Source organism: Rhinatrema bivittatum, chromosome 4 (assembly GCF_901001135.1).
Source record: "Rhinatrema bivittatum chromosome 4, aRhiBiv1.1, whole genome shotgun sequence".
NCBI lineage: Eukaryota > Metazoa > Chordata > Amphibia > Gymnophiona > Rhinatrematidae > Rhinatrema > Rhinatrema bivittatum.
The window spans coordinates 221,311,076-221,336,347 of NC_042618.1; the positions used below are offsets into that span (position 1 = coordinate 221,311,076).

At 43.4% G+C, this 25,272-nt stretch overlaps 1 protein-coding gene across 4 annotated transcripts in view; it reads right to left on the minus strand.

The window, feature by feature from the left end:
- Positions 1 to 7,128: 7,128 nt before the first annotated feature.
- Positions 7,129 to 25,272, minus strand: part of CCDC87 (coiled-coil domain containing 87) — a 513,138-nt gene continuing 494,994 nt past the window's right edge. For all 4 annotated transcript variants that reach the window (XM_029599749.1, XM_029599748.1, XM_029599751.1 and 1 more), the window contains 2 exons: positions 14,535 to 14,677; positions 7,129 to 7,765 (listed from right to left, as the gene is read on the minus strand). In XM_029599749.1, the coding sequence (XP_029455609.1) occupies positions 7,574 to 7,765; positions 14,535 to 14,677 (335 nt within the window). In that variant the 3' untranslated portion in view covers positions 7,129 to 7,573. The remainder of the gene's footprint in view (positions 7,766 to 14,534; positions 14,678 to 25,272) is intronic.

Sequence of the window (25,272 nt, forward strand, 5' to 3'; positions counted from 1 at the left end):
CAACCTTGAGCTATGACCGACTGAACTCACCGGTCTGTGATGATCTTTAGCCACATGGTGGTAAAGTGGCATAGCCGGCTGCCGACAGGCAGATATGGCAGAGGGGGATGATCTTCGCTCCCGAGCTGGAAGTCAAAATCCCGCAGCAGGACTAGGCTGGGCAGGAGGTTGAGCTTTCTGAATCTGTGGCTGGCGTGGTGCAGGCTTTTGGAATGGATGGGAAGGACGAACCCGTGCCGATGGGGGATAATATTTCTGGGCTTTGTACGCTGGTCGTTTCGTGTCCCGTCTAAACGGCCATTTGGAGGAAGTTGAAAATTCAGCATGAGCAGCCGAGAGCTGAAGGAGTGTTTTGTTGTGATCCTTCAGCTGGGCCACCATCTCCTGGATCTTTTCACCAAAGAGGTTATCCCCTGTACAGGGGAGATCAGCTTAAACGATCCTGCACCTCTGGGCGGAGATCTGAGGGCTTCAGCCAAGCCCATTGCTGAGTGCTGATGCCAGCCGCTGACAATCGGGAGGCCGTATCAAAGACATCATACGCCGACCTGACCTCATGTTTCCCAGCGTCGAAGCCTTTTTTGATGATAGCGTTCAGCTGATCTTGAAGCTGCTCCGGGAGGGACTCACCAAAGTCCTGTAGTTGTTTAAAGAGGTTCCGATTGTACCGAGTCATATACAATTGGTACGATGCAATACGGGAAATGAGCATAGCGCCATGGAACACTCTGTGCCCGAAAGCATCGAGGAACTTCTGCTCTTTCCCGGATGGTGCTGAAGAATGAGGCTTTGTATGCTTGGCCCTCTTCTGGGTGGACTCCACCACCACCACTGACTGATGTGCTAATTGCGTCTTTTGGAAGCCCGGGGATGGCTGCACCAGATAGATCGCATCCATCTTGTGATTCATGGGGGGAACCATCCCAGGATGCTCCCAGTTCCGCTGCATCAAATCTTGCAGAATCTCATGGACGGGGATGGACATGATTTCCTTTGGAGGATTCAGGAACTGAAGTATCTCCAGCATTGTATGCCTGGAGTCCTCCTCCGTCTGCAAGGTGAATGGAATAGTCTCCGCCATCTCCTTAATGAAATTAATAAAAGAGAGGTCCTCTGGCGGAGACTTGCGTCTTTCCTCCAGAGGTGACGGCTCTGATGGGACCTCGGCCGAGTCTTGGGAATCAGATGTATCATCTGTCCACGGATCATATGGCTGATCCCCCACATCCATCGGTGGTCGCAGTGGAAGACATGGACCCCCTCCAGCTGGAGGAGGTCTTGGCACCAAAGGTATTGGTGCCAGCATCGATGGTCCCGGCCTTGGCATCGATAAATCCAGATTTGGCATCGGTGTCGGGCGAAGTGGCACCGATGGCATCGGTGACTTCGCCGGTCTCCTCGATGCGGGCACTCCCGAAGGCCCCGGAACAGGCTCTGGCCTCGACACGTCTTCATCCTATGACGAGAGCAGAATGGGCATCGATGGAGCCATGGGGATTGGTGATTTCCTCGGTGCCCCCGGCAGGGCACCAATAAGCAGATCAAGCTGATCGAGGAGAGGGAGTAGCATCGATGGCATCGGTGCCGGTTCTGGCACCGGTGCTGGCGTTGGTGGTCTCGGGAGGCTTTGAACAACCTGGACCACTGCCTCTTGCACCATCCGGTGCAATTCCTCTCAGAGCGCTGGGGGGGTGAGCCCCAGGTCCGGAGTGGGAGGCATGGCGGGCAACGCCGGAGGGATGCCTCGGTGCATCCGGCTTCGAGAATAACTTATGCTCCTCAGCTCGGGTCTTCTTCGGTGGCTCCAGACTGGACGATGATGCCACCAGCATTCCTGAAGTCGAAGGCACCGGCGTCCGATGTTTGTGCCAGTGTTTTTCACAGTGCTCAGCTTTTCCGGACTCTGGCATTGATGACGGGGACGCTGAAGACTGAGACACCGATTGGGACTCCTTGGCATCGGAGTGATGATGTTGCTTCACTGGGGACAGAGTTCATGGCGTCTGTGGAGACGGGCACTGAAATAAAAGTGCCATTTTTTCCAAACGTGCCCGATGGCCCTTCGGAATCATCTGGGCACAATTGGTACACGTCTCCATGTCTTGCGATGGGCCGAGACATAATACACAGACCGAATGAGGGTCCGTGATTGACATAGTCCTTGGACAGTCAGGGTACCGACAAAAACCCGTCACCATCGTGGCCGTCTCAAAATTTAGGCCAGTCGCGGTCGGTGCCAACAAGGCCCACAGCGGTCCCCACCAGGAACTGACCGAAAAACGAGGCAAACTTACCGTACTGACACGGCAATCGACAGCGGAGAAGGGAGTCCCCTAGGAGGTATAAACCTTTGCAAGTTTTGAAACAAATTTCCTGAGAAGAAAATTCCTGTCAGGAATCCGTGAAGAGCTCCAAAAATCCGCATGTCTATAGCCGTGCAGAAAAAAAGAGACTGAAGGGAGACCCCCTGCTGGATGCAGAATTGGTGCCATGCTGGACATGCCCAGTAAGTGCCAGTCAAAGTTCTAGAAACTTTGACAAAAGTATTCCGTGATTGAGCTCCATCCTGATGATGTCACCCATATGTGAGGACTACCATCCTGCTTGTCCTGTGAGAATATTAATATTACTTAGTATGGCACTTGGGCATCTAAATTTATTCTTAGTCAGAATGATAAAGCAAAACCAAGTTTCTATATTGTCACTGTATAAGACCTTGATGAGTCCTCATATAGAACATCATGTACAAGTCTGCATCTTCCAAAAGATATAAACAGAATCAGGCTAGAAGGTGGCTATTAAAATGGTCAATGGTCTTCATGCTAAAAGCATATGGGGATAGACTTAAAGATATAAATAGGTAAATTCTAGAAGATATGACAGAGACATTTAAATACCTCCAAGGTTTCCATGCAAACGAGGCAGGCCTCTTTCAATGAAAAGAAATTCTCTGGAATAAGGGATAAGGGTGAAAGGGGGGTAGTCTTGGAAGTAACCTAAGGAAATATTTCTTTACAGAAAGGATGGTGTATGCATGGAGCAGCTTCCTAGTAGGGTTGGTGTAGATAAGAACAGTGTCTGAATTCTAGAAAGCATGGTATAATCACAGGGAATCTCTGAGAGAGTGGTAGGGATTCTGTTGGTAAGTAGCTAGTGTGGATGAAGACTAGATATAGCACATATGGTCTTTTTCTACTGTCACATTTCCCATGTTTCTAAACTTTTCTCCAGGATCAATGCAGGCAAGATAATAAATTGAGAATATAATTTAATTGTGTTTCTTACAGAACTGCTACTTCCCATCATTTATAAAACAGAGGTCTAAAGTCTTGTGAATACTATAAATCCAAATCAGTAGAAATTTATGACAAACCAGATAATCAAAGTCTAAGGAAAGGGAGAAAATTTGGAATATTCCCATATCCAGCTGAAAAACTATTTTTTTCTCTGCTTTCCTCCTCAGATTGTTCAGTGAGGCATTCCCAGAGCTGTAAACTTGGTCTCACTTTTAAGGTTATAAAATGGGATTCTTTGTTGGTTGTGATGGGTGCCTTCTGAATAAGTGGATTAAAGAGTTTCAGAAGCTAATTCACAACAACTGAATAATTCTCATCTCGCACCATTGTTTTCCCCTCAAATCTGCATATATATACATACATACATACACACACACCCCTATGATGACAAACTTTAAGATAAGAATATAGTTGTTGCATCAACTTTTATCTTTAAAAGATCATGAAATTGTTAACACCGGCATTTTGTAAAAATACTGTGACAGGAAGGATAGTGAGCTTGTTACTCTGTATTATAGTAAATCCATTGTCCTGTAATAGAGCCATTGTTTTTTTCCAAATCATGGCAGGATGTATTACTACCACAGGCTCAAATATTACTTATTAAAAAATGATGTTATATTCAATGAACAGGACACCTACAAGTCATATAAAAAGTCCAAAGACATGGGTCAAACCTACTCTAAAGACCAATAAAGACAAGTGGAAAATATATTGCACCCCTATTTATACAGACTCCTAAAAAAAATTAATGTTATTTGATCATAGTGCATCAAAAAACACCTTAAATGTTTCTAAAGAGATTTTTCCAATTACCATGCAATAAATAGATGTGAAACACATTTAGTACTTGAAAATTTCATTATTAAACCTATCAAACAAAAGTGCAAAATTGCAAACAATGGGATAGATTTTAAAAAAGAGCGCGCTGGTGTACATGTGTGCAGACCGGCGCAGGTGCGCGCATGTTATAAAATCCGGGGTTGGCGCGCGCAAGGGGGTGCACAATTGTGCACCTTGCACGTGCAGAGCCTGCTCCGAGCCACGCTGCCCCCCCCTGTTCCCTCCCACCCCATCTTCCCTTTCCCTACCTCCCCCAGCCTTTCCCCCTACCTTTGATGTTTTTTTTTTTTCTCCAAACTTACTTCAGCCCACTGAAGTAAATTGTGTGCGCCGGCCAACTGCCGTCACGCGATCCCTGGCACTGCGGCAAATATGGCCGCTGTGCCGGGAGCCTGACCCCGCCCCACCCCCTCCCTGCCCTCTCCCCACCCCTTTTTGCAAGCCCCAGGACTTACACAAGTTCCAGGGCTTTACGCGCATCGCCGGGCTTTTTAAAAATAGGCCCGGCGCGCGTAGACCCGGTTAAGCGCGTATCTCTTTAAAAATCCAGCCCAATGTGTGCCAAAAAATAAACCTATCAAACAAAATTAATTTTAAGTACTGTTTCATGCTGAGTAGTGCTTGTAATATGGAATGAATGAAAGATACATTATTAACAATATGGAGTTTGTACGTCCTTTCGCACTTGAGAAGCAGAAACACTCTTGAAGTTAGATTTAGTAGCTGTTTTGGACCTCCCTGAGGAAGCCGTCCTAGGCGAAACATGGCCATTAGGATAAAGGACAATGCTGCCAGCTTTGAAGGACATCAGAGGACTAGTATTATGAAAAGAATACATGGTGTTGCTTGTCTTAGAGGATTTCATGACTATTGAACATTCAGGCAGAAGAACATTATGGATGCTTTATGCTACGTTACAAAAAAAAAAAAAAAAAGTTAAAAATAACTGTCCGATATGTTTATTTATGGCACACACTTTCTTGTAATTCTGCACTTTTGTTTTAAAATTATTTAATTAAACTGGTCTTTCAAATATTAAATGTTTCATATCTTTCTATTTACTGCATGATAGTAGGAAAAATCTCTTTAGAAACATTTGAGGTGTTTTTTTTATGCACTGTGAACAAATAACATAGCCCAACACCTTTAATTTCTTTTTGGAGTTTGTATATATAGAGGTACAATATATTTTCCACTTGTCTTTATTGGTCCTAGGACGTTAATTTGACCCATGTTTTAAGTATAGAATTCTTTAGACTTTTTTGGTATGACGTCAGGATGTGTTATGAACCTGGTTGATTCCAGACCAGGTTTTCTAGACACAGAGCTTGTGCTTGAACTTACAGCCAGGAGGGTCAAATTCCCTAATTAGGGAAGATCCAGGAGAGGCATGAAACCCATTCCAAAGCACAACAGAGAGGAATCAGGAAGAGATGCTGCAATATCTTCTCACCCGATTTGGTAAAACTTCTTTTAGCTTATTCCTTTTTACCTTGCCTTGATTTACTTGCTGAACAGAAGCTGTTTACGATTACTTAACAAATGTGCTCAGAACAAGGGGTAGATTTTTAAAGGGATATGCGCGTAACCCCCGAAAACCTACCCCTGCGCGCACTGAGCCTATTTTGCATAGGCTCGGCGGTGCATGCGAGCCCCGGGACGCGTGTATGTCCCGGGGCTTAAAAAAATGGGTGGTCCGGGGCATGGCCGGGGGGGGGGGGGGGGGGGGGCGCTGGTCTGGGGGTGGGGTCCCGAGTGCTCCGGCACAGCACGCCGGCAGCACTCGGGCAGACTTAACTCCTGAAAAAAAGGTAGGGGGGGATTTAGTTAGGGCTGGGGGATGGATTAGATAGGGGAAGGGAGGGAAAGGTGGGGGGGGGGGGGGGGAATCGAAAAAAATGTTCCCTCCAAGGCCATTTGGATGGAATGGGGAAAGCCTTCGGGGCTCCCCTTGGGCTTGGCGTGCACAAGTGTGCACACCCTTACGCGCGCCAACCCTGGATTTTATAATATGCTTGCGCACATGTTATAAAATCGGGTGTACATTTGTGCGCACCGGGTAGCGCACAACATTTTAAATCTTCACCAAGGTGTTTTGGGGACATTATTTTTTAGTGAATGAAAATAAACTGCTTGCAAATGGAAGTTAAATACTGAACGACTCCCACCTTGTATTATAATGCATTGTTTTACTTTTTCTCAAGCATATTTAAATTAAAAAAAAAAAAAGTTTACAATTCTAGTTTGACCCAATAAGGTTTCAATTGGAGCCCTAGTAAACTGCTGCTTTTAGGGGGCCCTTTGTTACTGTGACACCAAGCATTTGCATACAAATGAATTTTGGAGACAAAAAGGAAAGATAGTAATCCACAAATGTTTCTCTAAGAGGAGGCATGGCCTAGGGGTTGAAATGCTAAGGAGGGAACTAGGGAAGCCAGCACTTAGATCACATTCCCTGTAACCCTGGGCAAATGACTATCTCCATTTACCTCAGTACCCACTTCGGGGGTTATTTACTAAACATTTTCTCCCATTTTGCATCTATGGGAAAAATAGTTAGTACATAGGGTCCTTATATTATATGCTCTCTAGGGAAGGCACTTATTGTATCTGAATAATTACCAACATTGCACATCCAGTAGCATTATAAAAATAATTATTTCAAGCTAATACCTTCACGGTGAAAGCAATCTAGACTCAACTATTTACAGTGGTGAATCAGTAAAGCACTTGTCTTTATATTAGGAAAAGGTAAATAGCTTCACTGTGGCCCCACAAGGTGTCATTTGCTTTGTTTTTCTCTAAGTAAGCTGATAACTTTTGTGCACTATATATGCACAAAAGGGATCTGGTCATATATAGTGGCTATTGAAATGTTTAGTTTGTCTTCATTTTGTTATTATGTTCATTTTCTCTCACTGGGATGTATATAAACCAGATAATTTCTTTTCAGTACATCTAACCCCCAAATATCTCTTCTTTACTTTACTTACGTATACATATATTCACTTTATTTCAGTACAGTAATTACATTTTAGTAAGAAACAATTATAAAATAGCTTTGAGTAATCAAGTATCATAATTGATTAATTACAATCACATGACTGAGTCCAGTTGCTTATTACGCAGAAAAGGAAAGTGTGTTTGTTTCAGGTGATCATTAACCTCTAATACAAAATAATTGTTTGTCCAGTTAAAATGAAAATCTGAAACTGAATAAAGTAATGTATCTGTCATACCTGCTTGACAAGGCAGAAAAAAAAAGGTGGGGGTGGTGATGTTTTAAATTGAAAAAGTTGAAATATGGTATTAGTTTAACAAAAAATATTTATAAAAGATGTTAGTACAGCAGTCTAGGCCAATGAAAGTTTCTCTAATTTTATAAAATTATATTCATTTAGTGCTCTTCACTCAATGAATGAAACAAGGCAGGGTTACATTAGTGAATGAAGTCGTTGTTCAAAGAAATCCAAACATTTAGAGCTGGGGGGGTTCATCGGCGGAAGTTTCAATCCCATCTTTTCTCTCTGTACAATTGGCTCCATTAAGGTTTCACGCCGTTCTTCCTGCAGCCAGTAGAGCATTTCTATCTTGTCCCACTGCATTTTTTCAAGATATGACCGTCCCTAAGGCAGAAGATGGTTACTGTTTAAAAAACTAACAAAATACACAATTTTGAACTTGAACATTTATGTTCATGAATTTGTCTAATAGAATTATCAAAATTATGACAATCAGTACTGTAGTTGGTGTTTTGTATGACGAAGTCCTAGGCAAATCATTTAGAGTGAAAAAAAAATTATTCCTTGTTGGGATGGTAACATTGAAACAACCGTGTGGGCGCAAATGTAAGTGCGTTTGCTGGCTTGCCTCAGAGTCTAGGCCATTTTTTAACATACGGGTGTATTGCACGCATGGTATAAAATAAGCTGGATGCGCGCACATGTGTGTGCAATTTTAGGAAGGCGCGCAAATTACTCTTGTGCCGCATAAATGGGGGGATTTAGTGGACATGCACGCCAAATCAATCACCAGTTTTCCCAGGTCATTCCTAGTTTGCCCAAGTAAGGAATAGGAATTTTCCAAACCCCCCTAAATAGCCTCCCATTTACCCTGTTAACCCTTACCTTTCAAACCCTGCTCACCTCTTTACTTTTTTTTGTTTTCTGACTTACAAGCCATCCATAGCAGAAGTAAAGTTATGCGGTAGGAACCCCTGGTGGGTGCTTGTGCGCATAAATATTTACATGCTGGCTTCATTGAGAAATCCAGGAATATCCATGCTCCATAGAAATATAGAAATGACGGCAAAAAGGACCAAATGATCCACCCCGTCTGCCCAACAAACTTATGCCAGTATATGTTGCACTGTGCAGGTTACCCTCATGCTTATCAGTTTCCCAGACCATAAAAGTCAGGGCCCTTGGATGCTGTCCAAATCCAATTTTCCCTAACCCCTGCTGTGGAAGCAGAGAGCAATGATGGAGCCACATCAAAAGTATCAGGCTTAATAATTAAGGGGTAGATTTTAAGACCTGTGCGCTGGCGTACATGTGCGCGCGCTACCCGACGCATACACATGTATGCCCGATTTTGTAACATGCATGTGCAGGCGCGTGTATGTTATAAAATCAGGGGTTGGCACACGCAAGGGAGTGCACAATTGTGCACCTTGTGCGGCCGAGCCGCGCTGTCTTCCCCCGTTCCCTCCTAGGCCACTCCGAAATCAGCCCTGGGGCTGAGGTAAGTTGCGCGCGCCCGCTAACTGCCAGCGCGGGATCCCCGGCACAGCAGCAAATGGCTGCTGTGCTGGGAGCCTCTGACCCCGCCCTGCCCCGCCCCCTCCCCGCCCCTTTTTGCAAGCCCTGGGACTTACACGCGTCCTGGGGCTTTATGCACGTCACCAGGCCTTTTGAAAATCCGGCTCTAAGGGTAGTAAAGCTGCAACATCAAGTTATTCCCATGTTTCTTTGTTCCCCAAACCATAAAAGTTGGGGGCTCTCTTTGGTTGCTGTCTGAATCCAATTTCCCTTTTCCCACTGCCATTGAAGCAGAGAGCAATGATGGAGTTGTATTAACAGTGTCAAGGCTTATTTGTCAAGAGTAGCAACTGCCCACCAGAAAGTTACCACCATTTACCCCCATGCACTCTTTTCTTTAATTCCATCCTCTAGCCTTTAGGGATCCACAGTGTTTATCCCATGCCCCTTTGAATTCCTTCACTGTTTTTGTCTTCACCACCTCCTCGTCCTCCGCCCAGACTGTGCTCATGCCCCAACCCTTTTTTGAGAACATTTTTTTTTTTGTGTGTATGGTGGGAGATATGCGCCTACACGGGCGTCTTTTAAAATTTGTGCGGCATGCGCCGACCCAAATTATTCATGTATCTCCCGGTTTTGGCATGCGCCAGGCTTTTAAAATTCACCTTTTATATTTTTGCCCCCAAAATTATAAAGCTAATAAAACCCAAGTTTTCTTCTGTTCAATATGTTACAATATGTTACAATAAGTGGCAATATGTTACAATATGTTACGATGCTAAGTGGCAACATAAAACTGGCAAAGAATGTTGGGAAAGAAACCCCTAGTATTGCTGTTATGCTGTTTTTTTATTTTGCCAAAGATGGGTATGAATTTTTAAATTTGACCTGAAAGAGATCAATTTGACTGGAATATGATCTGCATCCAAAGAATGACAGGAAAGATAAACTGTAAATGAAAATTACTTTGGATGACATTTCCTTCAATGTTGGGAATCCCTCGCCAACCAGAAAGCTTGCCTCCATTCTTGTTGGTTGGGGGACTCCTCAAGCCCATTCCTCATCCATGAACACACATCTCCATCTGTCTGTAAAAAGTGGGTGGAATGAAGGTGTGTGCTTTAAACCAACTGGAAGCACTGAGGGGCGGGAGGTTTGCCCCCCTGGCCCCGTTGCTTGTCTGGTGGTCCCACAGAGGAGGCCATTTTGGACTTTTTGCCATGGTCCAGTCGGGTTCCTGGAGAGGAGTGGGCTGACGAGCTCGCTGGGGGCATAGGACCCCGAATTACCTTCCCATAGTTGGGCGATCTTGGCAGTGCGTTGGTGTTGGGCCCGGGGGGACATGTGGTCGCAGTCCCGACATGCTATTTGGTCATGATCTGGGCTGAGGCACAAGTAGCAATAATTGTGCCTGTCTGTGGCCAACATTATTTTGCTGCACTGGCAGAATTTGAAGCCAGGCGGCCACAGCAGCTTGACTGCGATCCTTTTTCTTCTTCTTTTTTTTTTTAAACAAAACGAGATTCTCTGAGGAGAGAGAAGATCCATGTGCAGCCTGCAGCGCGGAAGAAACAGACTGAGGAGAAGATGGCACCACATGGGAAAGGACACGCAGCCGTATACACAGCAAAGTTTTGTCAGCTTGGTCAAGCTCTGCCCAGCCGTCCCAGAAGGATGTTCCAGCAGCAGGGCTAATTCAGCCTGTTTATTTGCAGGAAAATAATCTTGTTCATGTTCTTGATTTATCTCTGATGAGAGGTGTAGTTCCACAACTTATGAAGGACGCTATTGTGCATCCAGTCCAGAAGGATTTCCAAACCTCCCCTGAAGAACTGAGCAATTACCGCCCTATTTCAAATTTATTTGGGTTAAGTAAAATCTTAGAGAAGTGGGTATTACGACAGCTTGATGACAATCTAGTTGAAAATAATATTTATGTTAAAGAATAGTTTGGTTTCCATAAAAATTTGGTACGGAAACTTTATTACTTCTGCTATATGAAATACATCGTGTTCGGTAAAAATTGAAATCTGGCATATTAGTGCAACTTGACTTGTCAACTGCTTTTGATATGGTATGCCATAATACATTTTAGCACAGGTTAAGTTGTATTGGGATATGTGGCATTGTTCATAAATGGTTTCAGTCCTTTCTGATGAATAGGATGCAGAGGGTATGCTGTGGAAGTAATTGTCTAGACTGGTATATTTGTGATAGAGGGGCTCCTTAAGGAGCATCTCTATCCATTGCCCTTATCGATGAGTTTATTAGCCTTCTGGGTAAGCTAATAACTGATCTGGGAGTTATCTACAAAATGTATGTGGATGTGCAATTTTTTTTTTATAACAATTGAGATTTCAGGAGAGGTGCCTCTGGACCAGTTTCGTTTTTGTTTTAAACAAATTAAAAACTGGCTAAATACTAATGCGATATTTCTTAATACTGAAAATACTTCTGTTGCTTTGGATTGGTAAGATTCTTTTGAGACTGCCTGTCAATATTTTGGCTGATGGTTATACTCTGCAAATTAAAGATACAGCACATAATTTAGGGGTGACCAAAGACACTAAATTATTATTAAAAGAACAAGTCACTAAAGTAGCCGGGATTGCCTTTTATAGATTAAAGACAGTTAGGCATCTTAGGAATTTGTTGCCTGTAGATGTTACACTCACCACCCGCGGCAACCCCGCGGTGTGGCCCTCATACCTTCCTGCGCAGCCCGTGGGACCCAGCTCTGCTTCCTTGGTGACGGTGGGTCATCGGCTCCGACCATGGACCTCCGCTACTGCCTCTGACTCTGTGCCTCGTCCCGGGCCCTCCGGCTGGGACACCCTCGCCAGCACATCTCAGGCCCTCCAGCCGGGACACCTCCGTCAGCCGATCCAGTAGCTCGGCGCTTCCCTCTAGGCGCACGCTGAGACCTTTAAAGGGCCCATGGCCGATCCAGGCTGCGGACCCCAGATGTTGACATCTTGTCCTGCTCTGTATAAATTCTCTGGTTTTCCCTGAAGACCTTGCCTTTGCAACAGGTCTCCTCGGTTCCTGTGATTGAGTGCTCATTGCTGTGATTCCTCGTTGTTCCTGTGTTCCTGATTCCTCATTGTTCCTGTTTCTTCGTCTTCCTTGTTCTTGTTTCGGTTGACTTCACGGACCTGACCTCTGCTTTGCCTGACCTCGTTGCCTTCTCCAAGCCTGACCTCTGCTTTGCCTGACCACGAGGCCTTCTCCAAGCCTGACCTCTGCTTTGCCTGACCACGAGGCCTTCTCCAAACCTGACCTCTGCTTTGCCTGACTACGCATGCCTTCTCCAAGCCTGACTTCTGCCTTGCCTGCCTACGCTTGCCTTCTCCACACCCTGACAATTGCTACAGACAACCTTGCCTTAGACTTTGCTATATCCAGAGTCCTCTGTGTCTACGCTTCCATTGTCTTCCAGCTGCCGTTCTTGTTCAGCATTTCCATCTCTGCTTCTATCCTCTGGACGTGGACCAGCAAGGCGTTGGCCTTTCCTTTGCTCAAGCACCCTCTGCTGCTCCGAGGACCTTGGTTCTTGAGTTCCAGTTCTGTAACCCATCTAAGATAGACCTATGCCATCTGCTGGCTGCTGTCTCTGGACTGAACTACTTTATTCTCTCCAGTTCTATTGAAGCCCGCCTAAGTCCTGCCGGCCCCGGCACCCAAAGGCTCAACCCGAGAGGAACGTGGGCTGGTATAGGTGAAGCTCCAGTGGCCTCCAGTCTCAGCCCAAGAATCCACCTCCAACGCAACAGAATGCAACAGTAGATAATTTTAAGCTTGTGGTGCAGGCTGTAATATTAAGTCAGTCTTCCAGTTTTAGTGAAAGCATTACCATTGGTTCAAAATGCTGCAATTAGGATTATGTTAAATTTGTGCTGGAGGGAAAGCTTTATGCCTTTCATGAAATAACTTCATTGGTTGCCAGTCCCGCAAAGGATGCAGTTTAAATGCTCACATTAGTTTATAAAGCCATTTATATGTAGACACATTGTTTTATTAGGAAGACTATAATGGTATTTAACAGCTCTTCCACTGTGTTCGGCTAGAACCAGAGATTTTTCAATTATTGGACAGATGTTTTGAAATGCTTTAGCATTAGAAATGAGACAAATACAGGATTGATTATTTAATACTCTGTAAACAAGTTAGAGCATTTGCAGGTATGAACTCAGAATGCAAATATGTAATATGCTAACCTTGGGCCGGATTTTAAATGCCCTGCGCGCGTAAATCCGGCCAGATTTACGCGTGCAGGGCCCTCGTGCACCGGCGCGCCTATTTTGCATAGGCCGCCGGTGCACGCACAGCCCCGGGATGCGCGAAAGTCCCGGGGCTTCGTAAAAGGGGCGGGGAGGGGGCATGTCCGGGGGTGTGTCCGGGGCGTGTCCAGGGTTGGTTCGGGGCGGGACCGTGGGCGTGGCACCGGCCCAGGGGCATGGTCAAGGACTCCGGACCAGCCCCCGGGTCAGGTGATGGCGCGCGCAGATTTACGTCTGCTTTCAGCAGGCATAAATCTGCCAACAAAAGGTAGGGGGGGTTTAGATAGGGCCGGGGGGGTGGGTTAGGGAGGAGAAGGGAGGGGAAAGTGCGGGAGGGTGGAAAGAAAGTTCCTTCCGAGGCCGCTCCGATTTCGGAGCGGCCTCGGAGGTTCCCTCGGCGCACACAGGTTGCACAAATGTACACCCCCTTGCGCGCGCTGACCCGGATTTTATAAGATACGCGCGTATCTTATAAAATCCAGCGTACTTTTGTTCGCGCCTGGTGCGCGAACAAAAGTACGCGCTCGTGCAAAATTATAAAATCTACCCCTATGTGTTTTTATACTATGTCTGTTTATCTTTATGTTTTATAGTTTGGGTTATTTTAATGTTTTAAGCAAATTTGTAGATTTAACATTTTATGTGTTAATGTTTTTTTGCATGTATTTTTGGTGTGATCCACGTTGAACTATATGGATTTCCAGAATACAAAATATGTAAAAAATAAATAAGTCGGGGGAAAATCTCTATCCGCCTGTCAGGTGAAAGCACTTCTTGCCCACGGTCAAGGAATGAAGATTGAGAGGGGACTCTGCATAGGCGTTAGATCATCTTTTTTTGGCTAAGATCTATGTGTAGGGCTGAGATACAAGCTTTTTAGCCTTTTGGCTGAGATTGAGAAATTGTACAATGGAGGTGTTGTGTGTATTATGGTGGGGAGGGGCTTAACTTCCTGCCACCTAACACCTTTAGGAACATGAAGATAATGTGATCTCAGCCATAACAGGAAGATTACATTTCCTGCAAAACAAATATTAGGGAATCCATACTGAACTGTTATGATGATTCATTTTGGTGGTTACAATCATCCAAAGAAATTGTATATCACTTACTAGAAAGTTGGCAGATTATAATCAATGATCACACACCTTTGCTCATAGCCTTGTAGCATGCAGTCTTGTCTCTTATTATACTTATAGTAAATAAAACATGATTTCCAATGTATAATGTACACTCTGTTTTAATTTGATCAATTTAAACACGTATTACTCATATATATTCTACACATTGAAAAATTCTGTGTAGGAAATTAAAACCCAAACAAAGTCTGAACTGGGCCCTTACTACATACTTACTTTGTAAGTGACTGTATCGTTAAACTCCTTCTTTAGTCTGTGCAACATTTTCAAAAGTTCAGGTTCAATGTTTGAGATCAGTGCATGCAAACGCTTCCTTTTTCTTGACTCTCTTTCTCTTGCCAATAATGTTGCATTATATCCTAGATCATTGAACATAACAAATAAATCAATGTCATGTCACAATTTCTAGATTGTAGTTGAAAACTTTTGTTCCATTCTTTTAAGAAACCTTTTAACACAGCAGAGTAAAAGAGAGCTAAATGTTCTTCATGAACTACCATATACATAAATCTCTAACCACTCAGAAAAACTTTTTGAACAGAATAGGATGAATAACCAGGGATCATTTTTTTTGTAATATTTTTTCTGAAAAATATTCTTGACTGAATTTTCCAGATATTTTCCAAGGATCATAGAAAAATATTTGTGCTATGTATACTTCACAGACCATATTCTCTATGCTGATCCAGGCAATATAGTCAGAGTTTAATCTCCCAAAACTGTGGACAGTATTTCCATAACTCTGGCATTGCTGTATAGTTACATATATTTCACAGGGAGCTTTATTCATACTTACCAATTTTTTTCCAAGATTTTTCCCAATAACTTTTTCTTGCTCACCCTCTACCTTTTCTCATTCATCTCCTCAAATAAGTTATCTTTTGATTTTTCCCCACCCTTGGTTCATTATTCAGCATTTCCTACTCTTCCAGCTCTTTAGGAATTACCTCTAAGGGTAAAAATCACACTTAAATTTATTTATTTAAAACATGTATAAAGCAAAATTGCTTACCTGTAGTAGGTGTTCTCCAAGGACAAGAGGATGCAGTCCTCACACATAGGTGACATTATTCTATGGAGCCCGGCAATGAAAACTTATGTCAAAATTTCTGTTCCAGGCATGGATCATTAGACAGAGGTAGAGTCGACGCAGCCTGCAGGAAGGAGCCCTATAGATGCCTACCGTTGGCAGGTAGACTGGGACGGGGCAGAGACCCAAATGGAGCTTCACCTTTTCCAACTCTCATTCCCTTCAGGTTGAGCCTTCGGGTGCCGGGGCCGGCAGGCCTTAGGAGGGGCCTCTGCAGACGATAGAGATTCTTCAATGTAGCAGATTGGGGCCAGGCGTATCTTTAGACAGATTGGATCAGAGGCGAGCAGCATACAGAATTTCCAGAAATCAGGCTGAAGTCAATTACGGAGTATCCATCCATGGAAAAAGTGGGACAGAGAGGCAGGGCAGGAGGACAAAGAGTAAACAGGAGGCAAGGCACACTGAGGAAATGAAGAACTGAGGCACAGGGATTGAAGACAGGAGTGAAGACAATCTGGAACTGAAGAACGTAGACGAGCTGGGTCTGAAGAATGTAGTTGCTGGCAACTCACACTACCAAATGAAACAGGCTGACCTGTTGCCAAGGCAAGGACTGAAGGGAGGAAGTGGCCTTTTTTAGGCCAGAGACTGTGACATCATCTTCAGGGGCCAAGGGGCTTTTCCTGCCATTGTCCTTTTAAGTTCCAGTATGTCGTACATGCATACACCTAAGAAGCAGAAAGGTGAGGTGGGGTAGGGGCGCGGCGTTTGCCAAGCGTCAGCAGCGTCCCGTCACATTGCAGAGCAGCTGGGACCGGGTTAAAGGTAGGAGCAGCTGCCCGTGTGACAACCCACATGCCGCCGATCATAACAGTTTCTAGAACTTTGACTGAGCTTCCCTGTGATGCATTATATCACACATCCTTGCAGGGTTCCTTCAGTCTTATAATATGGAATTGAGGATTAATATAATAAAATAAATGTCATAAAAGAAAGCTGCTTCTGCTGGGAGACTCATTCATCACAGAAACTAATTTGGTAATACATTCTGATGGGGACACAACAGTTAAATGCCTTCCAGGATCTTCAGCTAGTAGAAATGCAAACCAGATAGTCCAAGTCATTGCAGAAGAAAGTAGAAACTTTGATATCAATGTATCATCCATCTGGGGATCAATGACCTCAATAGAAATGGCTTACATGAAGTACAAAAAGATTTCCAAAATCCAGGAAAGAAGATAAGACACACTGCAAAGACTATTGCCTTTTCAGAAGTACTACCTGTTCATGGAAAGGGAAATGAGAAGCTATGCCATATAGATAATTTCAATTCCTGGCTCAAAACCTGGTGGACAAAAAGTAGATTTGGATACATTGGAAGCTGGGGTCAGGTATGGAGCAGTAAAAGGCTTTATGGAAAGGATGGCTTACATTTGTCTGTAGCAGGAAGGAGGATGCTAAATGAGAAATTCAGATCATATATTATCAGACATTTAAACTAAAGAATAGGGGTGGCAGATGGTCAATGAAACTGACACATCATCCCCAAGCAATACAGGGAGTGGGAGGAGAAAATAAAATCAATCAACTCAAAAAAGCATAAAAGGTGTCTAGGAACAAATCAAGAGAGAAAACTTGGAAATCAATGACTACAAATGCTCGCAGTTTGGGCAACAAAATCCCAGACCTGCAGGCCCTAATGGAGGAGGTAGACTTGGACATTGTTGCTGTCACGGAGACATGGTTCAAGGATTCTCATGATTGGGATACAGCCATACCGGGCTATAACTTGTTAAGGAAAGACAGAGAGGTCAGAAAAGGGGGCAGAGTAGCTCTTTATGTCAAAAACAATATCCAAGCAACTGAACTACAAGGAATGTGGGCTAGAGAAGAAGCACTATGGGCCATCCAAAAAAAAGATGATGGTACATCCATTTTTATTGGAGTGGTTTACAGGGCTCCGAATCAAACGGAAGAACTAGACAGAGGATTTGGTCAAGGACATCCAGAAAGTGGGAAAGAAGGGTGTTGATTTTTGGAGATTTTAATCTGCTAGACATAGATTGGAGAATCCCTTCTACTGAATCTACCAGAAATAGAGAGATAGTGGATGCCCTACAAGTGGCTCAGTTCAAACAAAGGGTAATGGAACCAATGAGGGAAGATGTGATACTTGACTTAGTGCTCACTAATGGGAATAAAGTCCCTAATGTCCGGGTGGGTGCCCACCTCAGCACTAGTAATCATCAAATGGTATGGTTTGATATCGCAAATAGGATGCAGAGAAGACACGCGAAGACCTGGGTTTTGAATTTCAAAAATATGGACTTTGTCGAAATAGGAACATAACTGGAAGTAGAACTAGAAGATTGGGAGAAAATGGCAGAAGTGGATCAGTGGGCCAAACTAAAGGGAGCAATTATATAAGAACATAAGAAATTGCCATACTGGGTCAGACCAAGGGTCCATCAAGCCCAGCATCCTGTCTCCAGCAGTGGCCAATCCAGGCTACAAGTATCTGGCAAGTACCCAAAAACTAAGTATATCCCATGCTACTGATGCTAGTAATAGCAGTGGCTATTTTCTAAGTCAACCTGATCAATAGCAGGTAATGGACTTTTCCTCCAAGAACCTATCCAAACCTTTTTAAAACCCAGCTACACTAACTGCACTAACCACATCCCCTAGCAACAAATTCCAGAGTTTAATTGTTCGTTGAGTGAAAAAAATTTTCTCTGATTATTTTAAATGTGCTACATGCTAACTTACTGGAATGCCCCCTAGTTCTTCTATTATCCGAGACAGGAAATAACTGATTCACATTTACCTGTTCTAGACCTCTCATGATTTAAACACCTCTATCATATCCCCCCTCAGCCGTCTTTTCTCCAAGCTGAACAGCCCTAACCTCTAGTCTTTCCTCATAAGGGAGCTGTTCCATCCCCTTTATCATTTTGGTCACCCTTCTCTGTACCTTCTCCATCGCAACTATATCAACTATATCAACCAACAAGGAATGAATTACATAGTCTGGGTAAACAAATAAGCATGGGAGTAGCTGGCTTGTTACGGCGGTTACTACCCCAAATCAAATAAGCCTGATACTTCACTTTCAATGCACATCCAGCATAGCTCTCTCCTTCAACGGCAGGGAAAATGAAGAAAAGATGATTTATATTCAGCATCAACCAACAAGGAATGAATTACATAGTCTGGGTAAACAAATAAGCATGGGTGTAGCTTGCTTGTTATGGTGGCTACTACCCCAAATCAATTAAGCATGCTACTTGACTTGGAATAAGTATCCAGCGCAGCTCACTGCTTCAGCAACAGAGGGAATTAAGTAAAGAGGATTTTTATTCAGACAACCATCAATGGCTGAATTGCACATGCAGGGTAAACAAACGGGAGTAGCTTGCTTATTAAGGCGGTTACTACCCCAAACCAATTAGCTAGATACTTCACTTAGATGCAGTTCCAGCACTGCTGTCTGCATCGATGGTGGGGGTGGAAGGGAATTGGAACCAAAAAGTTACCAATAAGGGCCCTGACCTCAGCGGTCAGAGTAACAGATTATGAAAACAAATAGGTGTGAAAGCTTGCTGGGCAAACTAGATGGGCCGTTTGGTCTTCTTCTGCCGTCACTTCTATGTTTCTATATATCTTTTCTGAGATGCGGCGACCAGAATTGTACACAGTATTCAAGGTGCGGTCTCACCATGGAGCGATACAGAAGCATTATGACATTTTCCATTTTATTCACCATTCCCTTCCTAATAATTCCTAACATTCTATTTGCTTTTTTGACTGCCGTAGCACACTGAGCCAAAGATTTCAATGCATTATCCACTATGACGCCTACATCTCTTTCCTGGGTGGTAGCTCCTAATATGGAACCTAACATCATGTAATTACAGCATGGGTTATTTTTCCCTATATACATCACCATGCACTTATCCACATTAAATTTCATCTGCCATTTGGATGCCCAATTTTCCAGTCTTACAAGGTCTTCCTGCAATTTATCACATTCCGCTTGTGATTTAACTACTCTGAATAATTTTGTATCATTTGCAAATTTGATTATCGCACTTGTATTCCTTTCCGGATCATTTATAAATATATTGAAAAACATGGGTCCCAGTACAGATCCCTGAGGCACTCCACTGCCTACTCCCCTCCACTGAGAAAATTGTCCATTTAATCCTATTCTCTGTTTCCTGTCTTTTAACCAGTTTTATAATCCACGAAAGGACATCGCCACCTATCCCATGACTTTTTACTTTTCCTAGAAGCCTCTCATGAGGAACTCTGTCAAATGCCTTCTGAAAATTCAAATAAACTACATCTACCTGTTCACCTTTATCTACATGTTTATTAACTCCTTCAAAAAAGTTTTGAAGGAGTTTTTTTAAAAAAAAGTTTCAAAAAACTTCTAGGTTCACCTTGATTTGGTTCAGTCCATCTGAATCATTACCCATGAAAACCTTCTCCGGAATGGGTATCTCCCCAACATCCTCTACAGTAAACACCGAAGCAAAAAAATTGTTTAATCTTTCTGCAATGACCTTATCTTCTCTAAGTGTCCCTTTAACCCCTCAATTATCTAACGGTCCAACTGACTCCCTGACAGGCTTTCTGCTTCGGATATATTTAAAAACTTTTTACTGTGAGTTTTTGCCTCTATGGCCAACATTCCTAATAATTGAATCACCAACTATGACGGCCGACCTAACCCTTCCCTCCTGGGCAGTAGCCCTGGGAGACACATTCTCGATGCGAGAGGACAATGCACCATCTTGCGAGCAGGTCCTTGCTACAGGATCCTTTCCTGCTGCACCAGGTTGATGCTTTCTGATCATGAGATCTTCTTCCTCCAAGGTAGCACCAGGGCTGCCAGTCTGAAGTTGGGACTTGGCTACTATGTCTCTGAAGGTCTCAGCTATAGCTATATACCTTATTTAATTATTTGCATACCTAGGGAGCCAGAGTGGGGAATTTGACAGAAGCATTGTTAGTGTTAATATACAAGGCCTCTAAAGACCCTCTAGACTGTACTTCCTACTGCCCTATTTCTTTTATTAATACAGATGTTAAGCTTCTAGCAAAAGTTCTACAGTTTAGTTTGGAAGATTTAATGGTGGTGTTGGTATACCCGGACCAAACTGGGTTTATCAAAGGGCGTTTGTCAATAACACACTGAGGTAGATCTTAAATAAGTACGCCAGATTTTATAAGATCTGCGCGTAGCTTATAAAATCCGGGGTCGGCGCGCGCAAGGCTGCGCAAAATCGGCAGCCTGCGTGCACTGAGCTGCGCAGCCTGCCTCCGTTCCCTCCGAGGCCGCTCTGAAATCGGAGAGGCCTCCGAGGGAACTTTCCTTCCGCGTCCCCCCACCTTCCCCTCCCTTCCCCTATCTAACCCACCCCCCAGCCCTACCTAAATCCCCCCGTACCTTTGTTGTGCAAATTACGCCTGCTTGAAGCAGGTGTAACTTGCACGCACCGCCTCGGCATCCCCCGGCACAGGCTGCAGTGCCGGGGGACTCGGGATCACCGTCGCCACGCCCCCGGACCCGCCCAGGACCGCCCCCTGACCTCGGACCCGCCCCTTTTATGAAGCCCCGGGACTTACGCGCATCCCGGGGCTTTGCGCACACCGGCGTGCAGGGCTTTTAAAATATAGCTCTCTGTGTTTATTTAATATTCTTCACCATACCTCCTCCAAAAAAGTGGCAGGGGCTATTATTTCTATGGATGGTAATAAGACTTTTGACCATATGTCTTGGTCCTATCTGTTTATGGTGATGAGACATTTTGGTTTTCCAGATGACTTTACAGCATGGATTAAAGCACTTTATACCAATCCCATTGCCAGGATTATTTCTAATGGGGTATTATCTGCCCCTATTTTGAATCAGAGGGGAACAAGACAGGGATGTCCCATGTCCCTTTTTCTGTTCAATTTGAACCCCTTGCTATTGAACCCCTTGCTCAGGCTATTAGACAATCTACCACTATTAAGGGCTTTATGTTTTATAATGTTAGTCATAAAATATCTTTATATGCAGATGATACTCTCTTATTTCTCACAGACAAATCTAAATCCCTACCGCCACTGTTAGACCTATTAGATTATTTTCATCAGGTGGCAGGTTATATGATAAATTATTCTAAATCTAAATACCTTTTGGTTGGCCTGAATAGAAGGCGCCTGCAGACCTTGGAAGGTTTTCAGGAAGCTCAGGAAGGGTTCAAATATCTTGGCCTATGGATCCCAAAGCTTTATGCACAGTTGTAAAAAACTAATTATAGTGCCCTCTTCCAGACTACTAAGGCGTATTTGAGAAGGTGGGTCTCTCTGCCAATATCTCTTTTTGGATGGGTACAGTTAGCTAAAATGGCCATTCTACCGTGGCTGCTGTATCCCTTTATGCGCTTGCCGTGCGATATGCCCTTGCAAGCTTTTCAGGATCTTCGGAGTTAGATTTCTCTTTTTTTGTGGAGAGACAAGCCTCCTTGACTTATGATGCTATGGTTCCTCTGCGAGAGAGGGGGGGGCCTTAAATTGCCATATTTTTTATGGTATTACGGTCATGTTGCTTAGTTTGGCTTGGCTTTCTTTGGAAATGGGTGGGGTGAAAGGTTCTCTTTTGCCTATGCTACCCACATCTAACACATTTAGACAATGTGTGCAGGGACATCCTATTATAGCTCATACCCTGCGAGTTTGGTGAACTATTAAATCAAAGATTACAGAGTTAGATACACAATGGTCTTATACAACTCCCTTGTCTCGACACCCAGATCTGTCTAAGCACACTTTTTCCCCAGATGTAGAGCACTGGGAGGGGAGAGGCCTTTGGTTTTTGGGACAGTTAATTGAAGAAGTCACCTTAAATCCTTTATGGATTTGGCAAAAGAATTTCAAATTCCTGATTCACCAGGGGCCTCTATTTTCATTTACGAAGAGATATATTAAATCACTCATTGGATTATGATGCAGTGAGTAATTGTGAAGGGGTGGAAAGTGTGCTTAGCTGTAAGGTCCAGCTGCAATGTCTTATCTCAATTTTGTATATTTCCATTCACTCTGAGCTTGAAGAGACTACTACAGCTAACCAGATTCTACAACAGTGGAATTCTGATCTGGGACTTCAGTTGGAGGCCAGGGATTGGAAAGCTATTTCGAAAGCTGCTAGGAACATATCTATTTGTAATAAAGGGTATGAGGTGTTGTTTAAATTATTACATCTTCTATACCGTACCCTGACATTTTATGCTAGATTCAGCCTCCTGTGTTGGAGAGGATTTGGGAGAGAGGGATCCTATCTGCACATGTGGTGGGAGTGTATTGAAGTACAAAAATTTTGGGTTATGTTTACTAATTGTATCTCTGCAATCTGTAAGCTACCATTGACAAGAGATGCCTCTTTATATCTATTGGGAAGGTGAGCTAACAGATGGGAAATATTTGTTGCATGCAGCTTGTTTAATGATTGCCCATCAATGGAAAACTATCTTTTCTTGAAGCTGCTGGGAGTCAAACTAACTGAGATAGCAGTGCTAGAGAGGCTAACCTATATGCTTCAGAATAGAGTGGACACTTATAAGCAGATTTGGGACCCATATTGGAATTGGAGAGAATCGATTTTGCATAACTGAATGTTTTAGGTTACAATAATGACATGACCCACATATAATTTGAGCCAAATATGATTTATTGATTGTGAGACATGCATTTTCATTTGTATTTTGTGCTTCTTGTACAGTGCATTGTTTGTTCTTGTGTCTGTTTATATAAACTTACAATAAAATAAACAGTAAAAAAAAAAAATTACATCTATTGAGTACCCAGCCAAATTTCCCCCATCACAAGTCCTTTTTGGGAACTGGTAGCACATCAGGAGGTACACCACATGGAGTTCTCCTTCCTCTTAACGGCTAGAGTGGTTGAGCTAGTTCCACCATGGCAAAGAGGGCAGGGATTCTACTTCCAGTACTTCCTGATTCCAAAGAAAACAGGGGAACTCCATCCCATCTTAGACCTAAGGGCCTTGAATAAGTTTCTAGGAAAAGAAAAGTTCAAGATGGTTTCCCTAGGTACCTTGATATCTTTCTTGAAAAAAGGGGACTGGCTATGCCTTCTCGATGTAAAGAACACGTACACTGAAATCGAGATCTTCCCCAGCCACTGGAAGTATCTCCAAGTCGTGGTGAGAAAATAGCACTTCCAGTACTGCGTTCTGCCGTTTGGGGTATTGTCATCCCATGTCTTCACAAAATGCTTAGCTCAGGTTGCAGCACACCTTCGCAGGCTGGGAATGCTTGTTTTCCCCTATCTGGGCGATTGGCTAATCAAGAACACCTCTCGGACAGGGGCCAGAGTCTATGCGCTGGACCATCCAAAGCTGGAGTCACTAGGGTTCATCATCAACTACCCCAAGTCCCATCTATGCACGTCCCCGAAATTAGACTTCATTGGTAAGCCTTGCTAGACAATGCTCAGGCCCAGACAACGAGCCATCAACTTGATGACCATCATGGCAGAGATTCAAGCAATAAACGTCCAAAGGAGCGAGTGCTGCTCTCCACTATCAATATTTAAGTCACCACGGAGATGCAGGAAAATTAAGTCAGTCCCAAAACTTCCAAATTTTAAATATGCAAATATTTTTATTCATCAAATCGGCAACTCCATTGCTCAAAGGTACAGAATTTGTTTCAACACAGGGTCCCCCGACACGGACCCGTGTTTCACCAAACGCGGCTGCGTTGGGAGGGAACAGTATATTTTTGTGGCATTCAAACTAAAATTAAAGGAGAAAGCTATTAATACTTAAGGTAAGGACTGATTACAGCAGTAGATCCTATATTGTCAAAACAATAAGTACAATGTACCATATAGGTGAAAGCTTTTATATTTTAACCCACAGAGAGAAAAAAACCAGCGCTTATGCAAAGCATCGGTAAAATAAAGCAAAAACGAAATTTTTTTTTAACAAAATTAAAACGAAATTCACCAAGTTATTAAGCACCAATTGGACACAAAAAATTCAGAACTTCAATATTATGAGCAACTAACCTAAGAATAGCAGCAAATTACAAGACAAATCATAGATATGTTTAATAAGTTGTGCAGATCCAAACAAACTTCCTTCAATATAGTTAAAATAAATTAATCAAGTTAGATCAGTTTTCAATATGAACCTTATAACATTTCTAGAGTCTAAATATTTATAAGAGATTCTAATCGCATGTTGAAACAAAGTAAATAAAGAACAGGGTACCTTTAAATTTCAGCGTCTTAGGCGGCAGTTTCTGCAAGGAGAGCCAAGAACGCCGGCATTACCCAATATTTAAAGTGTCAAAATTGGCGCCAAAATCCCACCAATCCAAAAAGGTTACCATGGTAACTCACAGCCAATCAGAATTAAGCACGCCCAAGGGAACAGCAGCGATCATTCAAAGAAAGTACTGCCACTCGATTTCATTGTTAAGTCCCTCAGGTGTGAGACTATGTAATTTAAATATCCATTTTTGTTCCCTACGTGCTAGTATATCAGAAAAACAACCTCCCCGTGATGGTGGCAAAACTACATCGATAACATAGAATTTTATATCGGATTCAGTGTGTCCCATAGAGGTCCAGTGTGTAACTAAGGGAGCTGTCTCCCTGCTATTTTTGATATTCGAACGATGTTCGATGATGCGAGTTCGAATTGGGCGAGACGTCTTGCCCACATATAATTTTGCACACGGACATACAATTATATAGATCACACCTTTGGTTTGACATGTTGAGGTAAAATTCAATTTGTATTGAACACGTGACCCAGGATGTTCAAAAATAATTAGATTGGACGTCAAGGAACACACTGAGCAGTGCCCGCATGGACCATGACCTAAAAATTGTGTTACT